The 15,217-nt window shown below is 44.7% G+C and overlaps 1 protein-coding gene across 1 annotated transcript; it reads right to left on the bottom strand.

The window, feature by feature from the left end:
• Positions 1-1,204: 1,204 nt before the first annotated feature.
• LOC127526669 (uncharacterized) lies at positions 1,205-13,246 on the bottom strand. The gene is made up of 2 exons (XM_051922717.1): positions 13,033-13,246; positions 1,205-3,299 (listed from the first exon to the last, which is right to left on the bottom strand). The coding sequence occupies exon 2, from the start codon at positions 3,036-3,038 to the stop codon at positions 2,118-2,120; it is 921 nt and encodes a 306-aa protein (XP_051778677.1). The 5' UTR covers positions 3,039-3,299; positions 13,033-13,246; the 3' UTR covers positions 1,205-2,117.
• Between the last annotated feature and the right edge of the window lie 1,971 nt (positions 13,247-15,217).

The raw sequence follows: 15,217 nt of genomic DNA, 5'->3' as shown, positions 1-15,217 counted from the left end.
TGGAAGCCAGAGGTCTACATGACCATCATCATCAAGTCCTTCCATGAGAACCCTAAATACAAAGAGGTCTGTTTCATTTATGTTAGGTAGAATGCCCAGAGGGGACTGGGCAGTCTTGTGGCCTGGAACCCCTGCAGATTTTATTTTTTCTCTCTAGCTGTCTGGAGTTTTTTTTTTTGTTTGTTTTTTCTGTCTACCCTGGCCATCGGACCTTACTCCTTTTCTATGTTAACTAATGTTGTCTTATTTTAATTCTTACTTTGTGTTTTATTTCTCTTTTCTTCATTATGTAAAGCACTTTGAGCTACATTATTTGTATGAAAATGTGCTATATAAATAAATGTTGTTGTTGTTGTTGTTGTAGATCAACTGCTGGCTTGCTGCTGCTGCCGTACCACATGATCTACATCTCAAGTGGCGCTTTGAACATTTAAAAGCCTGTACAGCAGCTGTCCTTTTGTCTCACTCCCTTGTTTCTCTTCTCCCCCAGACATTCTCTGCTCCTGTTGGGGGTTCTGCTCCTGAGACATGCCCCTATGAAGAGGAAGATTATCTATCCTTTTAATTGAGAGATGGAACTGTCCCCTCCGACTACACACAGAGCTCGATTCACTCCTGAAAGAGACTTATGTTTGTTTGAAGTGTTTGAAAACATTTCTGTCTGTAAAATCTCCTGTGTATCTGTGCAACTCTATGACCCAAGTGTGACAGCGTATGTGGATTTCACTTTCACCAAACAACAAATCTTTTAATTCTCGCAGATATGCCTATTCATTGGGAAGAAACACTTTACCCTGATGGCAACATGAATTAGACGATCTAAAAGTCTCCGACTTAAAGTTTAAATCCGAACAATATATTCGATTTCTTTTCGCTCTTCCGTTATTTCACCGAATAATAATTTCCATTTGTTTGCACTAATGCAATCTTTACTATCATTTTTTTGAAACTTTAGAATTTTTGTACTTCCATTATTTCTAACCTGCTCTTCATGTGTATCGTGCCAATGTTTTTGAATTCTTTATGACGTTCTACTTTGTCATCTACTCTTTGTCTTTTATTTCCGGACCCAAGCATTGTTAAGCCTCTTGGCACAAAGTCTCGTCTTGCGGGATGTGAAAGTGTCTATCTGAGAAAGTCATGTCTTATCTCTCTGAAAAATATTGTGGACGAAAAAGGCACACTGAAAGCAGGCAGATAATATTTCTTCAGGTCTCTTTATTATTCATTCGGAGTCACAGTAAGTAGAGATTCAAAAGAGCATAACTTATTGCCGCAAAGCTCAATTTGAACCCCGAGAAAAAAATAGGAGGGGTTTTTATAATTCAGCATTTCATGATTAATAAGACAGAAAGAACATCCTTATCAAAACAGTAAAGTTAAACAATATGTCTGTTGAGCTAAGCATTATCTGTGTTCTCAAAGCTAAGCACAGGAGAGACGCCTTTGCATAAACTACATGTACTTTTCTGCAGTCTTGTGTCCTTGTCCCTGAAACATTCACTCTGAGAAAGGGAAAACAAGAAACAGCTTAGATTTTATTCATGTGGACACTATTTCTCCTGAACCCTGGAATAACATATTTTTGTTAGTTCATAAGCCAAAGCGTTTTCACTGGCAAGTTACAAAATAGTTATTATAAAAATTCTAATTTACTAAACACACAAAATACATGGTGCTGAGGAGAACATTCTTCTTCTACATTCCCCCCTTTTTGAACCAACAAAAATATGGGTGACATAGAAGTAACGCGGGAAAGAGTAGGAGAAGGGGAAGGAGTGGAAGATAAGGAAGAAGAAATTGGAAGCATGCATTCTTCGTGTAACATATAAGCCTTGGCCACGGAGGCAGTGAAATACTGGGACACAATATATCTGATCAGGGGAACGATACAGCAGGCCACAAGCAACAGAATGATAAAAGCAACGGCCAGTGAAATAATAACTGACCTGAGCCATCAGCCCCAGGATCCAAAAGTAGATATAAACCATTGATACCAGGGGTTAGAAATGTCAGAAGTGGTAGCTAATTCATTTGAAAGGGTAGTTAAACCTGTCAAAGCACGGGTGATTGATCCATCGGGAGCCATATTATTAGGGATGCAAGTGCAGCACGCATCACCGAACATAGCACATACACCCCCCTTTTTTGGCGAGAAGCGTGAGGGGGGAACTATAAGTACCAGAGAAGCAGGTATAATTGCCTTCATGAGACTGGAACATCGGGGGAGTCATATGAGAAGTGGGGGGAAAGAGGAGAGAAAGTGTAATGCAGTTAGAGTCTTTTGGTGTGGATGGAGAGGTAAAAAGGGCAAGGAGACAAGGAAGACCAACAGGGTCAGAAATATTAGAAAGAGGGAAAGGGACGGTAGCCAAATGTGGCCTGACTGTAGCACAGGCGTAGCAATCAGATTGATTTACTTGCTTAGCTGAATATAATACCCACTGCAACCAACGGTTCTGATTGCCATAGCCAGTGTCAATTGAAAAAGTGGAGAAAAGGGTGGAAATATTCATAATCTTAACAGGAGAAAAGTCTGAACCAGAAGTTGGGGAGACGGGTGTGTGTGCAGGAGAATGAGAGGTGTTAGTAACAGGATTGTCAATCTTAATTAGAACTCTCCCTAAAGGGTCTGTTCCAGATACATATGCCCCTAATATATAGGTTCCTGAGTCATGTAAAGAGGGGTTCTTCAAAGTGATGATCAAGGGGTTACAATGGTTGTCAGCACATTCATGAGAAGCATGTCCTTTTATGATAGAAAATCGATTTTTCAAACCGTATTTTTGGGCCTCAAAAGGTTGATAACCCCAGTCCTCAGTTCCAGTGTTAGCAAAAACCCATTGCCAGTTGTCACAGTTACTTCCCCAATAATACTTCGTAACAATCATACACACGTATTTGTCAGACCAGGTCCACTGGGCTTGTCGACCAGTCCCACAGTTGATAATAGAGCAGAAATCAACCTGCACTGATGTGGTGATTCCTAACGGGAAAGTCAAGGTGACCAGGGCAGTAGACAAGGGAAAAGAAAGCATAGTAGCACAGCAATCAAGGGTGCCATCTCTTGCAATGTGAGGCGTGAATCCATGTGGGCAATCCTTCCATTTTCACTGCATGTGGTGTGGACAGAAGAACTTGGAACGGCCCTCTCCACCTCGGCTGATGCCAATGTTTCCTCCGAGTGTCACGGACGAGGATCCAAGTGCCTAAGGGAATCGGCGTGTCTTTAGATGGACGATTAGTCCTCCTGGCCTGGTTAACCTGCTCGTGGACTTCTTTCAGAGAAGCTCGGAGACCTGTAAGACAAGAGAGAAGATCATTGTCCACAGTATGCAGGTTAACATTTCCCATAACCATGCCCACAGGCATGGGTCGTCCGGTCAGAATTTCAAACGGCGACAGTCCTAATTGCCGGTGTGTTCTTCCCCTCAATCCTATTAAGGCCAGAGGCAAAGCGTCCGGCCAGGATAAATTTGTCTGCTCGCAGATTTTTGCTAATTTAGATTTTAGGGTGCCATTATCAGTTTGCAATTTCTGTGGTATGCCCCACCTAGGAATAATTTCTTTGATTAAAGCTTTGGCTACAGTTTTAGCATCAGCGTGTTTAGAAGGAAAAGCTTCTACCCATCGGGAGAATACATCAACAATTACTAGACAATAACGGTAATCTTTAGACGGAGTTAGTTCAATGAAATCCATTTGGAGGTGTTCAAACGGACCCATTGGATAAGGTGTAACGGCGGGACTTACCTGGACTTACCTGGATTTACCTGGGTGCCCTTTTCCTATATTAAACTTTTGACATAACGCACAGCGCCTGCAGAACTGCTCTGCATATGTAGAGAAGCCTACAGCTTCCCAGTGTTTTTCAACATCTTGAATCATGACGTCCTTTCCAGCATGGTTTAGGCCATGAGCGATTTTTGCCATACCTGGGAAAGAAGCCTTTGGGAGGAAAGGTTTGTTAGTTTGCCTATGGGTCCAAACTCCATCAGAGAGGGACCCTTCTTTTGACCATTTTCTTTTTTCTTTGTCCGTGGCTGCACTCTGTAAAGAAACAAGTTGATAATCAGGGTCCTGGTTATTTCTCTGTTGGAATAAAGAAATTGGTGTTTTATTTTATACAGCCTGTTTAGCAAAGTGATCAACTAATTCGTTTCCTTTGCTGACAGGATCTTGTTTTCCTATGTGAGCTTGACATTTAACGATCGCTAACTTTGATGGTTTAGTTATAGCTTCTGTGACAGATTAAGGTCTCCGTGACCCCTTGAACCCCCCAGACTAGACGTCAGACACCAGATAAAAGTCCAATATGAATTTATTTGGACAAATTAGTGCACAAAGCACCCTCCACTCCACAATACTCATATAATAAACCACAATAATCAATAAACAATAACCAATCCTCCACTCCCAGACGCATTGCCACCCTTCCACCCAGCTCAGCTCAACGTCTGGGATTTCCCATCGTCCTTTTATATTCCCTGACCCGGAAGTGTTTCCCATCTTACAGTCCTTGTGATTTCTTATCACTTCTGGGTCAGATAAAAAGTCCTTCTTTTCAACCTGGAACTTGCCTACGACGAACTTCCGGGTTATAGGGCACAAACAACTCTCTGGGCCGCCCTGCAGCGTCATCTGTTGGCCCCTGTGATATCCAGCAGGGCTGTAAAGGAAAACTCCATTGTCCATAATTCCCTGCTGGTCTTCGGGGCACTTCCATGCTACAGGGAGGGCTCCATCTAGCGGCCTGGGGGTATTGGCCGGGGTAAATGGCCGGCCATCCCTCACAGTTCCCTCCCCTAAGCGAAGACCACTGCGGCGGAGCGGCCAGCCCCGCGAGGGACGTCTTCCTCCAGGAGAACCCTTCAGTCGGGCCTTGGCTGCGCTGTCTAGACTCCCCAGAGAACCTAGGGGGAACGGTGTATCGGTTGTCCCTCCGATCCCCCATCCTCCGAGGACAACTTCGCCATACGTGGCCCAGCTGACGACAGTTATAACAAAGGCGTCGCTCTTCTGGTTGTCTTCCTCGGCGAGACTGGAAACACCTCGGAAATTCCGTCAACTCCGCCCTTTTCTCCGCCAAGGGAGGTTTTAAGGCCGCCTCAGTATTTTCTACGCCCTTTGCTACTTTATCAGGAGACCCCCGTTTGTCTTTTGGGATCTCCTTTTTACTTTAGGGCTTGTGCACAGCTTGGGTCACTCTTTTGAAAGAAGAGAGCCCCTTTGCTGTTTGTACGCCCGTTGACCTTTTAGGTGGAGGTGGCGTCTTTAGCACCACATCGCCCCGAGAGACAGTACCTTCCAACTGCTCCGGGTTGATTGGCGCTTCCCCCGCCCCTTCATTTTCTAACAACAACTCCCTCATCACTTTATCAGGAGACTCCCGTTTCTCTTTTAGGATCTCCTTTTTAATCTGGGTCTTTTCCACAGTTTGGATCTCTCTATTAGTAAAAGAGAGCCCTTTTTCTGTCTGAACGCCATTTGATTTTAAATTAACCCGAGGCGGCGTCTTCAGCCCCGCATCGTTCCAGGAGACAGCACTTTTCAGCTGCCCTGGTTCAAGCGGCGCTTCCCCCGCCCCATTGTACCACAATCTCTTGTAGGGCACGCAGTGCTTTGGCACCCGGTACTTATTAAACACGGGCCCGTTTCACACTGTGTCCCTATATTATTATATACGGTACTGTCTTTACTAACCTGTACCGCCAAATCATATAAGACGGGACGCTCACGTCCTAGTCGCCGTAGGTAGTCATCCACCTTCTTTACCGGCGCTTCGGCCGTCGCTCCCAAGTCTCCGATGATCTTCTTTATTGCCTGTAGCATCTGTAAAATACTTCGTATGGGTTCGGTTAATTTCTCGAGTTCCCGCACGTCTATAAAGTTATTTATGTTGGCCGGAGGCAAGTTTATTTCCTTGTTAGCCTTACCTGCCGGTCGGGAGCCAATGAGCACATCCGCTGTCGGCACGTGCTCTGACGGGTCTCGCGGAGGCTTCTGGGAATTGGAGTTCTTTTCGTCTGAGGGCCGGGTTGCCTTCTTTGGCGAACTGCCGTCTGTCTTTATTAATTTATTGACATACCGATCAGCCACTTCCCGGCCCTCCTTACCTTTTTGCGGGGTGAGCGGTGCTTCGCTCGCCTCCTCCTTCCCTTTTGGAAAGTCCAAGTCCGTTTTTTTCGTCGATGAAGGAGTAAATAGTGGGACGTGGACCTCCTCCTTCCCAGAAAGCTTCGGGTTCAGTCATGTGTCCCTTGCCGGCTGCCGACATGCGGAAGTCTGTTGTCTCTCTCACCAGCTCGAACAAAAGCGTACCACTGTCAATAGGAGCCTTGTCTGCATCCCGCAGAGCCTCCGGATGATTCTTCCCGAGGTATGTGCAAGGTACAAAGTGAGTTAATTCAAAATTATTTTCAATTATTTCCCCGGCACATACCTCGATGCAGTCTTCCTCCGTAGGCTTCTCCCGCTTCGCATGGTCGCTCCTATGCTCCTCCCGAGCATCGGCCATTATGAGAAGAGCTGCTCCGCTGGCGCTGCCGCTCTGCTTGACTCACTTCTACCCCATAACGGACCTGGTAAAGGTAGGTTCTGGCGATGGTTTTCTGCGTGTCTGGACGCTGCCTTCTCCAGGTTCTCTGCCCACAGAAAATTTATATACAGGTCCTCTGCAAAAGACGCTAGAGAATCCTGCCGACTACGCCAACTGTGACAGATTGTGGGCTCCGTGACCCCTTGAACCCTCAGACTAGACGTCAGACACCAGATAAAAGTCCAATATGAATTTATTTGGACAAATTAGTGCACAAAGCACCCTCCACTCCACAATACTCATATAATAAACCACAATAATCTATAAACAATAACCAATCCTCCACTCCCAGACGCGTTGCCACCCTTCCACCCAGCTCAGCTCAACGTCTGGGATTTCCCATCGTCCTTTTATATTCCCTGACCCGGAAGTGTTTCCCATCTTACAGTCCATGTGATTTCTTATCACTTCCGGGTCAGATAAAAAGTCCTTCTTTTCAACCCGGAACTTGCCTACGACGAACTTCCGGGTTATAGGGCACAAACAACTCTCTGGGCCTCCCTGCAGCGTCATCTGTTGGCCCCTGTGATATCCAGCAGGGCTGTAAAGGAAAACTCCATTGTCCATAATTCCCTGCTGGTTTTTGGGGCACTTCCATGCTACAGGGAGGGCTCCATCTAGCGGCCTGGGGGTATTGGCCGGGGTAAATGGCCGGCCATCCCTCACACTTCTAAGAGGGATTCAATCAGTTTTTGATGTTGGATCAGTTTGCCAGCGTTGGTCTTAACCTGTACTAAAATAGAATGAACGACGTGAGGTACCTTTACTGTTAGGGGGCTCATGAGCACTATATCCGTACTAGCCAGTACAGCTTCAGTTGTAGCAGCCACAGCCCTAAGGCAAGGTGGGAGAGCTGTAGCTACAGGATCCAGCTTTTTCAAAAAATAGGCTATTGGCCTTTGTTTGTCTGCATGTAGTTGCGTTAAAACTGCATTCATTCATAGAACTGCAATCATTAATCTCCCCTTTTCGTCCACGAACAGAGTGAATGGACGAGAAAATAGTCAGTGAGAGTAGTGCATTTTTTTTTTTAAATCACATAGAGCCTTGTCAGCCTGCTATTCCACTGCATGCAGCCAGATGGCAGTGATAGCTAGATTTTGTAAAGGCTGTGCTCCTCCTGAAAAACTTACAAGCAAACAACTTCTCAGGCCGCAAGCTGGTACTACTTTTAAATTAGGAATTCATCTTACCGTGGTGCTATACATGCTAGTCTCCAGATCATGAAAAAGTCCGTGGCGGAACCGGGTCAGCGACAACAAGGAAACACTAATTTCCGTGGCGACCCAAGTGCCAGCGGCAAACAAAGACAATCCATTTCGGGAAACACACAGCACAACTCCATAACAAGAAAACATTCCCATCAAAAGCTATGCAGCCACAGAGAAATATCCTGACTTAACCTGTTGTTTTGTGACCGGTCTTGGAAGGTTTTGAATGATGGTTATACGGCCACTAGAGAGAGCTCTTGTATCGCAAGAAATGTCATAACCTAAATATTTAACGATAGCTTGAAGTAACTGCAGTTTTTTTTTTTCTCTCTCTTTCTTTCAACACTTTTTTATGGCCATTTTTTCTCCTAAAATCAATAGCAATTTTCTGAGTGTCATGTGCATTTTTCTTTTCTTTTTTTTTTTTTTCTTTTCCGTAGTACTACGCAGCATTATATCATCTACATACTGTATCAATACACTGTCTTTTTCCGGCCAAAAGCATTCTAAATTTGAGCAAGAGCTTGGCCATAAACACTTGGGGCTTCAGTATATCCCTGAGGCATGACGGTCCAGGTCCATCGGCGATTATGAAAGGGAAAAGCAAACCAGAATTGAGAATCAAGGGACACCGTTATGATCACTGTGATTTACAGTTGCCCATGTGGTGCCCAGCTGTCGGCGGAGCACCTGTGTCCACTCTGCAGCATTTGTTTTATACATGTTATCCAGCTGCTGTAACAGTTCCACAAATTGCAGTCCACCGACTGCTTTGGGGTCGGGCAGTTCAGACACCACATCTTTTAATTCTTGAAAGTCCCAATTTCGGTGAATCATTACAGTAGTGGGATTATTATTGCCTGGAGGTTGTGCGGGATCATGTCGGGGGTTGGGGGACTTCAATGAGGGGGCAAGAGAATGTCGAGCCAGAAGGCTTAGGGGAGCCGAAGGGGGAAGTAAAACCACTCATTAGGTTTAGAGCGGAGGGTCTGACTGCTTGCGCGCTGGGAGACAGATGACTCTTCTGGTTTCTGCCATTGCAACCCAGTAGCACCTTGTGAATGATCTGAATTATCTTCCTCAGGGTCAATATGTGAGGACGGGTCATAAAGATATTGTTCATCGTAAAAACTTGCTCCAGACGGTTCGTCTGTTAACAGGGGTGCAGTTGGAGGAGAGGGTGCAGGAGGTGGAAGCGGGGGAGTTTTGGTAAGGAGAGGGTGGACAGATTACGGGGTATAGGGGGTCTTTCTTTTCGGTCTGCTTTCTTTTACTTTCAGGCTTGGGCGCTGTCTCTATCTTCATTTTCTGCAACACTAGCAATAGATAGATAGATAGATAGATAGATAGATAGATAGATAGATAGATAGATAGATAGATAGATAGATAGATAGATAGATAGATAGATAGATAGATAGATAGATAGATAGATAGATAGATACTTTATTAATCCCAATGGGAAATTCACATTCTTCAGCAGCAGCATACTGATACAATAAATAATATTAAATTAAAGAATGATAATAATACAGGTGAAAAAAACAGACAATAACTATGTATAATGTTAAATATTAACGTTTACCCCCCCTGGTGGAATTAAAGAGTCGCATAGTTTGGGGGAGGAACGATCTCCTCAATCTGTCTGTGGAGCAGGACAGTGACAGCAGTCTGTCGCTGAAGCTGCTCTTCTGTCTGGAGATGACATTATTTAGTGGATGCAGTGGATTCTCCATAATTGATAGGAGCCTGCTGAGCGCCCTTCGCTCTGCCACAGATGTTAAACTGTCCAGCTCCATGCCAACAATAGAGCCTGCCTTCCTCACCAGTTTGTCCAGGCGTGAGGCGTCTTTCCTCTTAATGCTGCCTCCCCAGCACACCACTGCGTAGAAGAGGGCGCTCGCCACAACTGTTTGATAGAACATCTGCAGCATCTTATTGCAGATGTTAAAGGAAGCCAGCCTTCTAAGGAAGTATAACCGGCTTTGTCCTTTCTTGCACAGCGCATCAGTATTGGCAGTCCAGTCTAATTTATCATCCAGCTGCACTCCCAGATATTTATAGGTCTGCACCATCTGCACACAGTCACCTTTGATGATCACTGGGTCTATGAGGGGTCTGGGCCTCCTAAAATCCACCACCAGCTCCTTGGTTTTGCTGGTGTTCAGGTGTAGGTGGTTTGAGTCGGACCATTTAACAAAGTCATTGATTAGGTCCCTATACTCCTCCTCCAGCCCATTCCTGATACAGCCCACGATAGCAGTGTCATCAGCGAACTTTTGCACATGGCAGGACTCCGAGTTGTATTGGAAGTCCGATATATATAGGCTGAACAGGACCGGAGAAAGTACAGTCGCTTGTGGCGCTCCTGTGTTGCTGACCACAATGTCAGACGTGCAGTTCCCAAGACGCACATACTGAGGTCTGTCTTTAAGATAGTCCACGATCCATGCCACTAGGTATGAATCTAATCCCATCTCTGTCAGCTTGTCCCTAAGGAGCAGAGGTTGGATTGTGTTGAAGGCGCTAGAGAAGTCTAGAAACATAATTCTTACAGCACCACTGCCTCTGTCCAAGTGAGAGAGGGATCGGTGTAGCATATAGATGATGGCATCTTCCGCTCCCACCTTCTCCTGATATGCAAACTGCAGAGGGTCAAGGGCGTGTTGAACCTGTGGCCTAAGGTGGTGAAGCAGCAGCCTCTCCATGGTCTTCATCACATGTGATGTCAGAGCAACAGGCCGAAAGTCATTCAGCTCACTAGGACGTGATACCTTTGGGACTGGGGTGATACAAGATGTTTTCCAAAGCCTCGGGACTCTCCCCTGTTCCAGGCTCAGGTTGAAGATGCGCTGTAGAGGACCCCCCAGCTCCGATGCACAGACCTTCAGCAGTCGTGGCGATACTCCATCTGGACCCGCTGCTTTGCTGGCACGAAGTCTCCTCAGCTCTCTGCTCACTTGCGCTGTTGTTATTATGGGTGGGGATGTCTTTCCTATGCTGGTATCAGCAGAAGGATGTGTGGAGGGTGCAATACTCCGAGGTGAGAGTGAGAGTGGGTCAGGGTGGTCAAACCTGTTAAAGAAGTTGTTCATTTGGTTTGCTCTCTTCACGTCTCTCTCAATGGTGGTACCCCGCTTCGAGCTGCAGCCAGTGATGATCTTCATCCCATCCCACACTTCCTTCATGCTGTTATTCTGCAACTTCTGCTCCAGCTTTCTCCTGTACTGCTCCTTCGCCGCCCTGAGTTGGACTCGGAGTTCCTTCTGCACGCGCTTGAGCTCATGCTGATCACCGTCTTTAAAAGCCCTTTTCTTCTGATTCAAAAGGCCCTTGATGTCACTTGTAATCCATGGCTTGTTGTTAGCATAGCAGCGTACTGTTCTTACTGGAACTACAATGTCCATACAGAAGTTGATGTAGTCAGTAGTGCAGTCAACAACTTCCTCAATGTTCTCATTATGAGATCCCTGCAGGATATCCCAGTCTGTAGTTCCAAAAAGTTCTCTCAGAGTATTCTCAGCCTCCGGGGTCCACTTCCTGAATGATCGTGTGGTTACAGGTAGGACTCTAACTTTTGGTTTATAGTGAGGCTGAAGCTGAACCAGGTTATGATCTCCTTTCCCAAGCGCAGGCAGCGGGGTGGCGCTGTATGCGTCTTTAACGTTTGCATACAGTAAATCAATAGTCTTATTTCCCCGGGTGTTACAGTCCACATACTGGGAGAATGCAGGCAATGTTTTGTCCAGCGTCACATGGTTAAAGTCTCCAGCGATTAGCACAAGCGCCTCAGGGTGCTGCGTTTGTAACTTAGCAACAGCGGAATGGATGATGTCACTCGCTGTCTCCACGTCTGCCCGAGGAGGAATGTATACAATAACAACAATGACATGTCCAAACTCTCTGGGCAAATAGTAGGGACGTAAACTTACGGCCAACAGTTCGATATCCCTGCAGCAAGTGGAGATTTTGACGTTAACATGTCCAGAGTGACACCACCGTGTATTAACATAGAGAGCGAGTCCTCCTCCTTTGTGCTTACCACAGGTACTTGCATCTCTGTCCGCTCTAACTGTGCTAAACCCGGGTAGCTCCACGTTGGCATCTGGGATGGTGTTATTTAGCCACGTTTCGCAGAAACACAACAAACTGCATTCTCTGTAGGTCCTTACATTTTTCACCAGCGCAGCCAGTTCGTCGATCTTATTTGAGATTGAGTTTACATTCCCCAGAATCACAGAAGGCACCGAAGGCTTGAAACGCCACTTTCTCGCAAGCCGCTTCTTTTTTAGCTTAGTGCCGGCTCTGCTGCCACGATACCGCCTTCTTACCTCGTCGGGTAAATATGGAACCACACCGGCACTGGCATTTGTTCTCAGCGCCCGAAGTTGAGTACTTGAATAGGCGAGTCTCGGCGTGTTAAAATCCATGCCCACGTTGTAAAAGTAAGTGTGTCCAGGGAAGGAATCCACATAAAATAAAGTGGTAGGTGTGATCAATAAATAAAAATAGAAAAATAAAAGTAGAAAAGTACACATACATATACAGTCATACACGGAGCTGCTGAAAAGGCTGCCACTCACGGCGGCGCCGGATGCAAGTTTTGACTTCAGCAGCCAGGTTGTTACGCCTCTGCTTATTCCACTTCTTACATGCCTTTTAAAATCCAACTCAGCCTGCTTCTCTATTAACTTTTTAGGGGACCCGCCTTTCAATCCCGATGGTGTACTAGGAGCCTGGTGATTCTCTGAAAATAATCCTTCTAACATTAGGTTTTGAGGACCCTGGGGGACCTGTTTGACTGGCGTGCTATTACAATTTCCCATAGTAAGTGGCAGGCCTTCAACAGAGAGCAACTCAATCCCCGATTATTTCTTGTCCCACTTGTTGTCCCCGGAAAATCAACCAGTCTACAAGTGGAAAACACGACCTCCCCTCTTCCAAATTTCACACGTACTCTAACTGCCCCTTTCACCTCTATTCCTCTTTATTTTTAGGAACGTGCCACTCGCTCCTTTCTACTCGAATTCCTAAGGGGTGACTTACTAACATTCACACTGTGCTGTCACTCTCTATGAATCCCTAAAACCCTTCTATGTCGATACAGTATGATTCTCTATTCTTTCCGCATGCTTTTTTCTTTCTTTTCTTTTTCCTTTTCTGCGTATACGTCTATTTCTTCCAGCACACCAGTCAAACCAACGGGAATCCCCCGAATCTACTCACCGCGACTCCTTCTGCCTGCCTGGAAAAATCCCGTCCAGTTGCTTTTCATTTCGGTCAGGAGGAGGTCAGCGACTCCCCACGCAGGAAAACGCACGAGGTGGGCCAGTCCTAACTTTTACCAGAGCTGGTCCTCGATCCGCGGAAATCGGTCCACTTGGACGAACCCGCTCAGGGAGTCGTCATCCCGTCTACTGCCCCACGGTCAGGCGCCAAAAACTGTGGACGAAAAAGGCACACTGAAAGCAGGCAGATAATATTTCTTCAGGTCTCTTTATTATTCATTCGGAGTCACAGTAAGTACAGATTCAAAGAGCATAACTTATTGCCGCAAATACTCAATTTGAACACCGAGAAAAAATTAGGAGGGGTTTTTATAATTCAGCATTTCATGATTAATAAGACAGAAAGAACATCCTTATCAAAACAGCAAAGTTAAACAATATGTCTGTTGAGCTAAGCATTATCTGTGTTCTCAAAGCTAAGCACAGGAGAGACGCCTTTGCATAAACTACATGTACTTTTCTGCAGTCTTGTGTCCTTGTCCCTGAAACATTCACTCTGAGAAAGGGAAAACAAGAAACAGCTTAGATTTTATTCATGTGGACACTATTTCTCCTGAACCCTGGAATAACATATTTTTGTTAGTTCATAAGCCAAAGCGTCTCTCACTGGCAAGTTACAAAATAGTTATTATAAAAATTCTAATTTACTAAACACACAAAATACATAGTGCTGAGGAGATCATTCTTCTTCTACAATATCTTGAATATAAACATCTGTGTGTGGAAGTGTGTATGTTTGTCTGGTAAATAAGAGGTGGAGTCGGGATAAGAGCTCCACCTCTGAGGAAACAGAAAACTCGCTTAGCCGCTAATAACACAAGCGTGGCCAGCACATCAGCAAAAACGAAACCAAAGTCACTTAGCCGCTAACATTGGCAAAACAGTATCCCTTTTACTTTTCCTCCTGTCGCTAATGCACAAGCGATGCAAGCGCAGCGGCAAAATGAATCCTCCTAGGAGAGAAATGCCCAGAGTAGTTTCTTTCAATTACCTGACATCTGTACATTTCAGGGATTTTTTTCTGATGATTTCAATAGCTTCTACAACCCCGGGGTTTTTACAGCACAGGCTTACACAGATATGTATATATATACTGATATGTACTGAGAAAAGCGCTATATAAATGTAATGAATTATTATTTTATTATTATTATATATATATATATATATATATATACAGTGGACCCTTGACTTACGAACTCAATTCATTTGCAAGGGCTGGTTGTAACTCAAGTTGGTTGTAAGTCAAGACTATTTTTCCCATAAGAAATAATGGAAATGTCCTTAATGTGTCCCGAACCTCCCACAGCAACACTTACTTAACTTTTTTTAACAAAAAAGAGTTGTATAATGTGCATAATTTACCAAAAACGCCAATAATTTTTCTAATGTACTAACCAAAAAGTTATAAAGAGTGCCTAGCCTACCAGAAACAACAATTTCATACTGTACTCACCATTTAAGTTGACATCTTTGGCTTGCAGGAAGGAAGGAGGAGGAGAATGAAATGGAAGGTGGTTATTGTTTGGAAGGAGCTTCCTTATACAAATCTTTTCTTTGTAAAATTGTAAGTGGATTTCGACATGCTGTACATATTAGCGAGATCGGTCACACGAATGGCACTCTCATATTTCCACACAATTTCCTTCTTTGTTTTGATTGTGACCGCTTTCTTTACCTTCGTTACCTTCTCTTCCTTCCTTAGCAATTATCGAAATAAATTATATAAATCACTGCACTGACTGAAATTGTGTCCACAAACACATGTATCTGGGCTCCGACTGACGCTTACAAACGCTTTCGGCTGTTTGTTTACAATCTCACAAGCGGATACACGTGACCGCATTCGGGACATAACGCAAGACGTTGGTCGTAATTCAAAACAAAAATTTTGGTCGTAAACCAAGTTGTTCGCATGTCAGGCCAGTCATATATCAAGGGTCGACTGTATATATATATATATATATATATATATACATACACACAGTTAGGTCCAAAAATATTTGGACAGAGACAACTTTTTTCTAATTTTGGTTCTGTACATTACCACAATGAATTTTAAATGAAACAACTCAGATGCAGCTGAAGTGCAGACTTTCAGCTTTAATTCAGTGGGGTGAACA

Source organism: Erpetoichthys calabaricus, chromosome 2 (assembly GCF_900747795.2).
Source record: "Erpetoichthys calabaricus chromosome 2, fErpCal1.3, whole genome shotgun sequence".
NCBI lineage: Eukaryota > Metazoa > Chordata > Cladistia > Polypteriformes > Polypteridae > Erpetoichthys > Erpetoichthys calabaricus.
The sequence above is the reverse complement of the archived record's forward strand: the minus strand, read 5'-3'. Positions and strand labels throughout refer to the sequence as shown.

Bases quoted from the DNA above. Each gene is read 5' to 3' on its own strand.
- LOC127526669 (XM_051922717.1), bottom strand. From the start codon at position 3,038: ATGCTTTCTTTTCCCTTGTCTACTGCCCTGGTCACCTTGACTTTCCCG.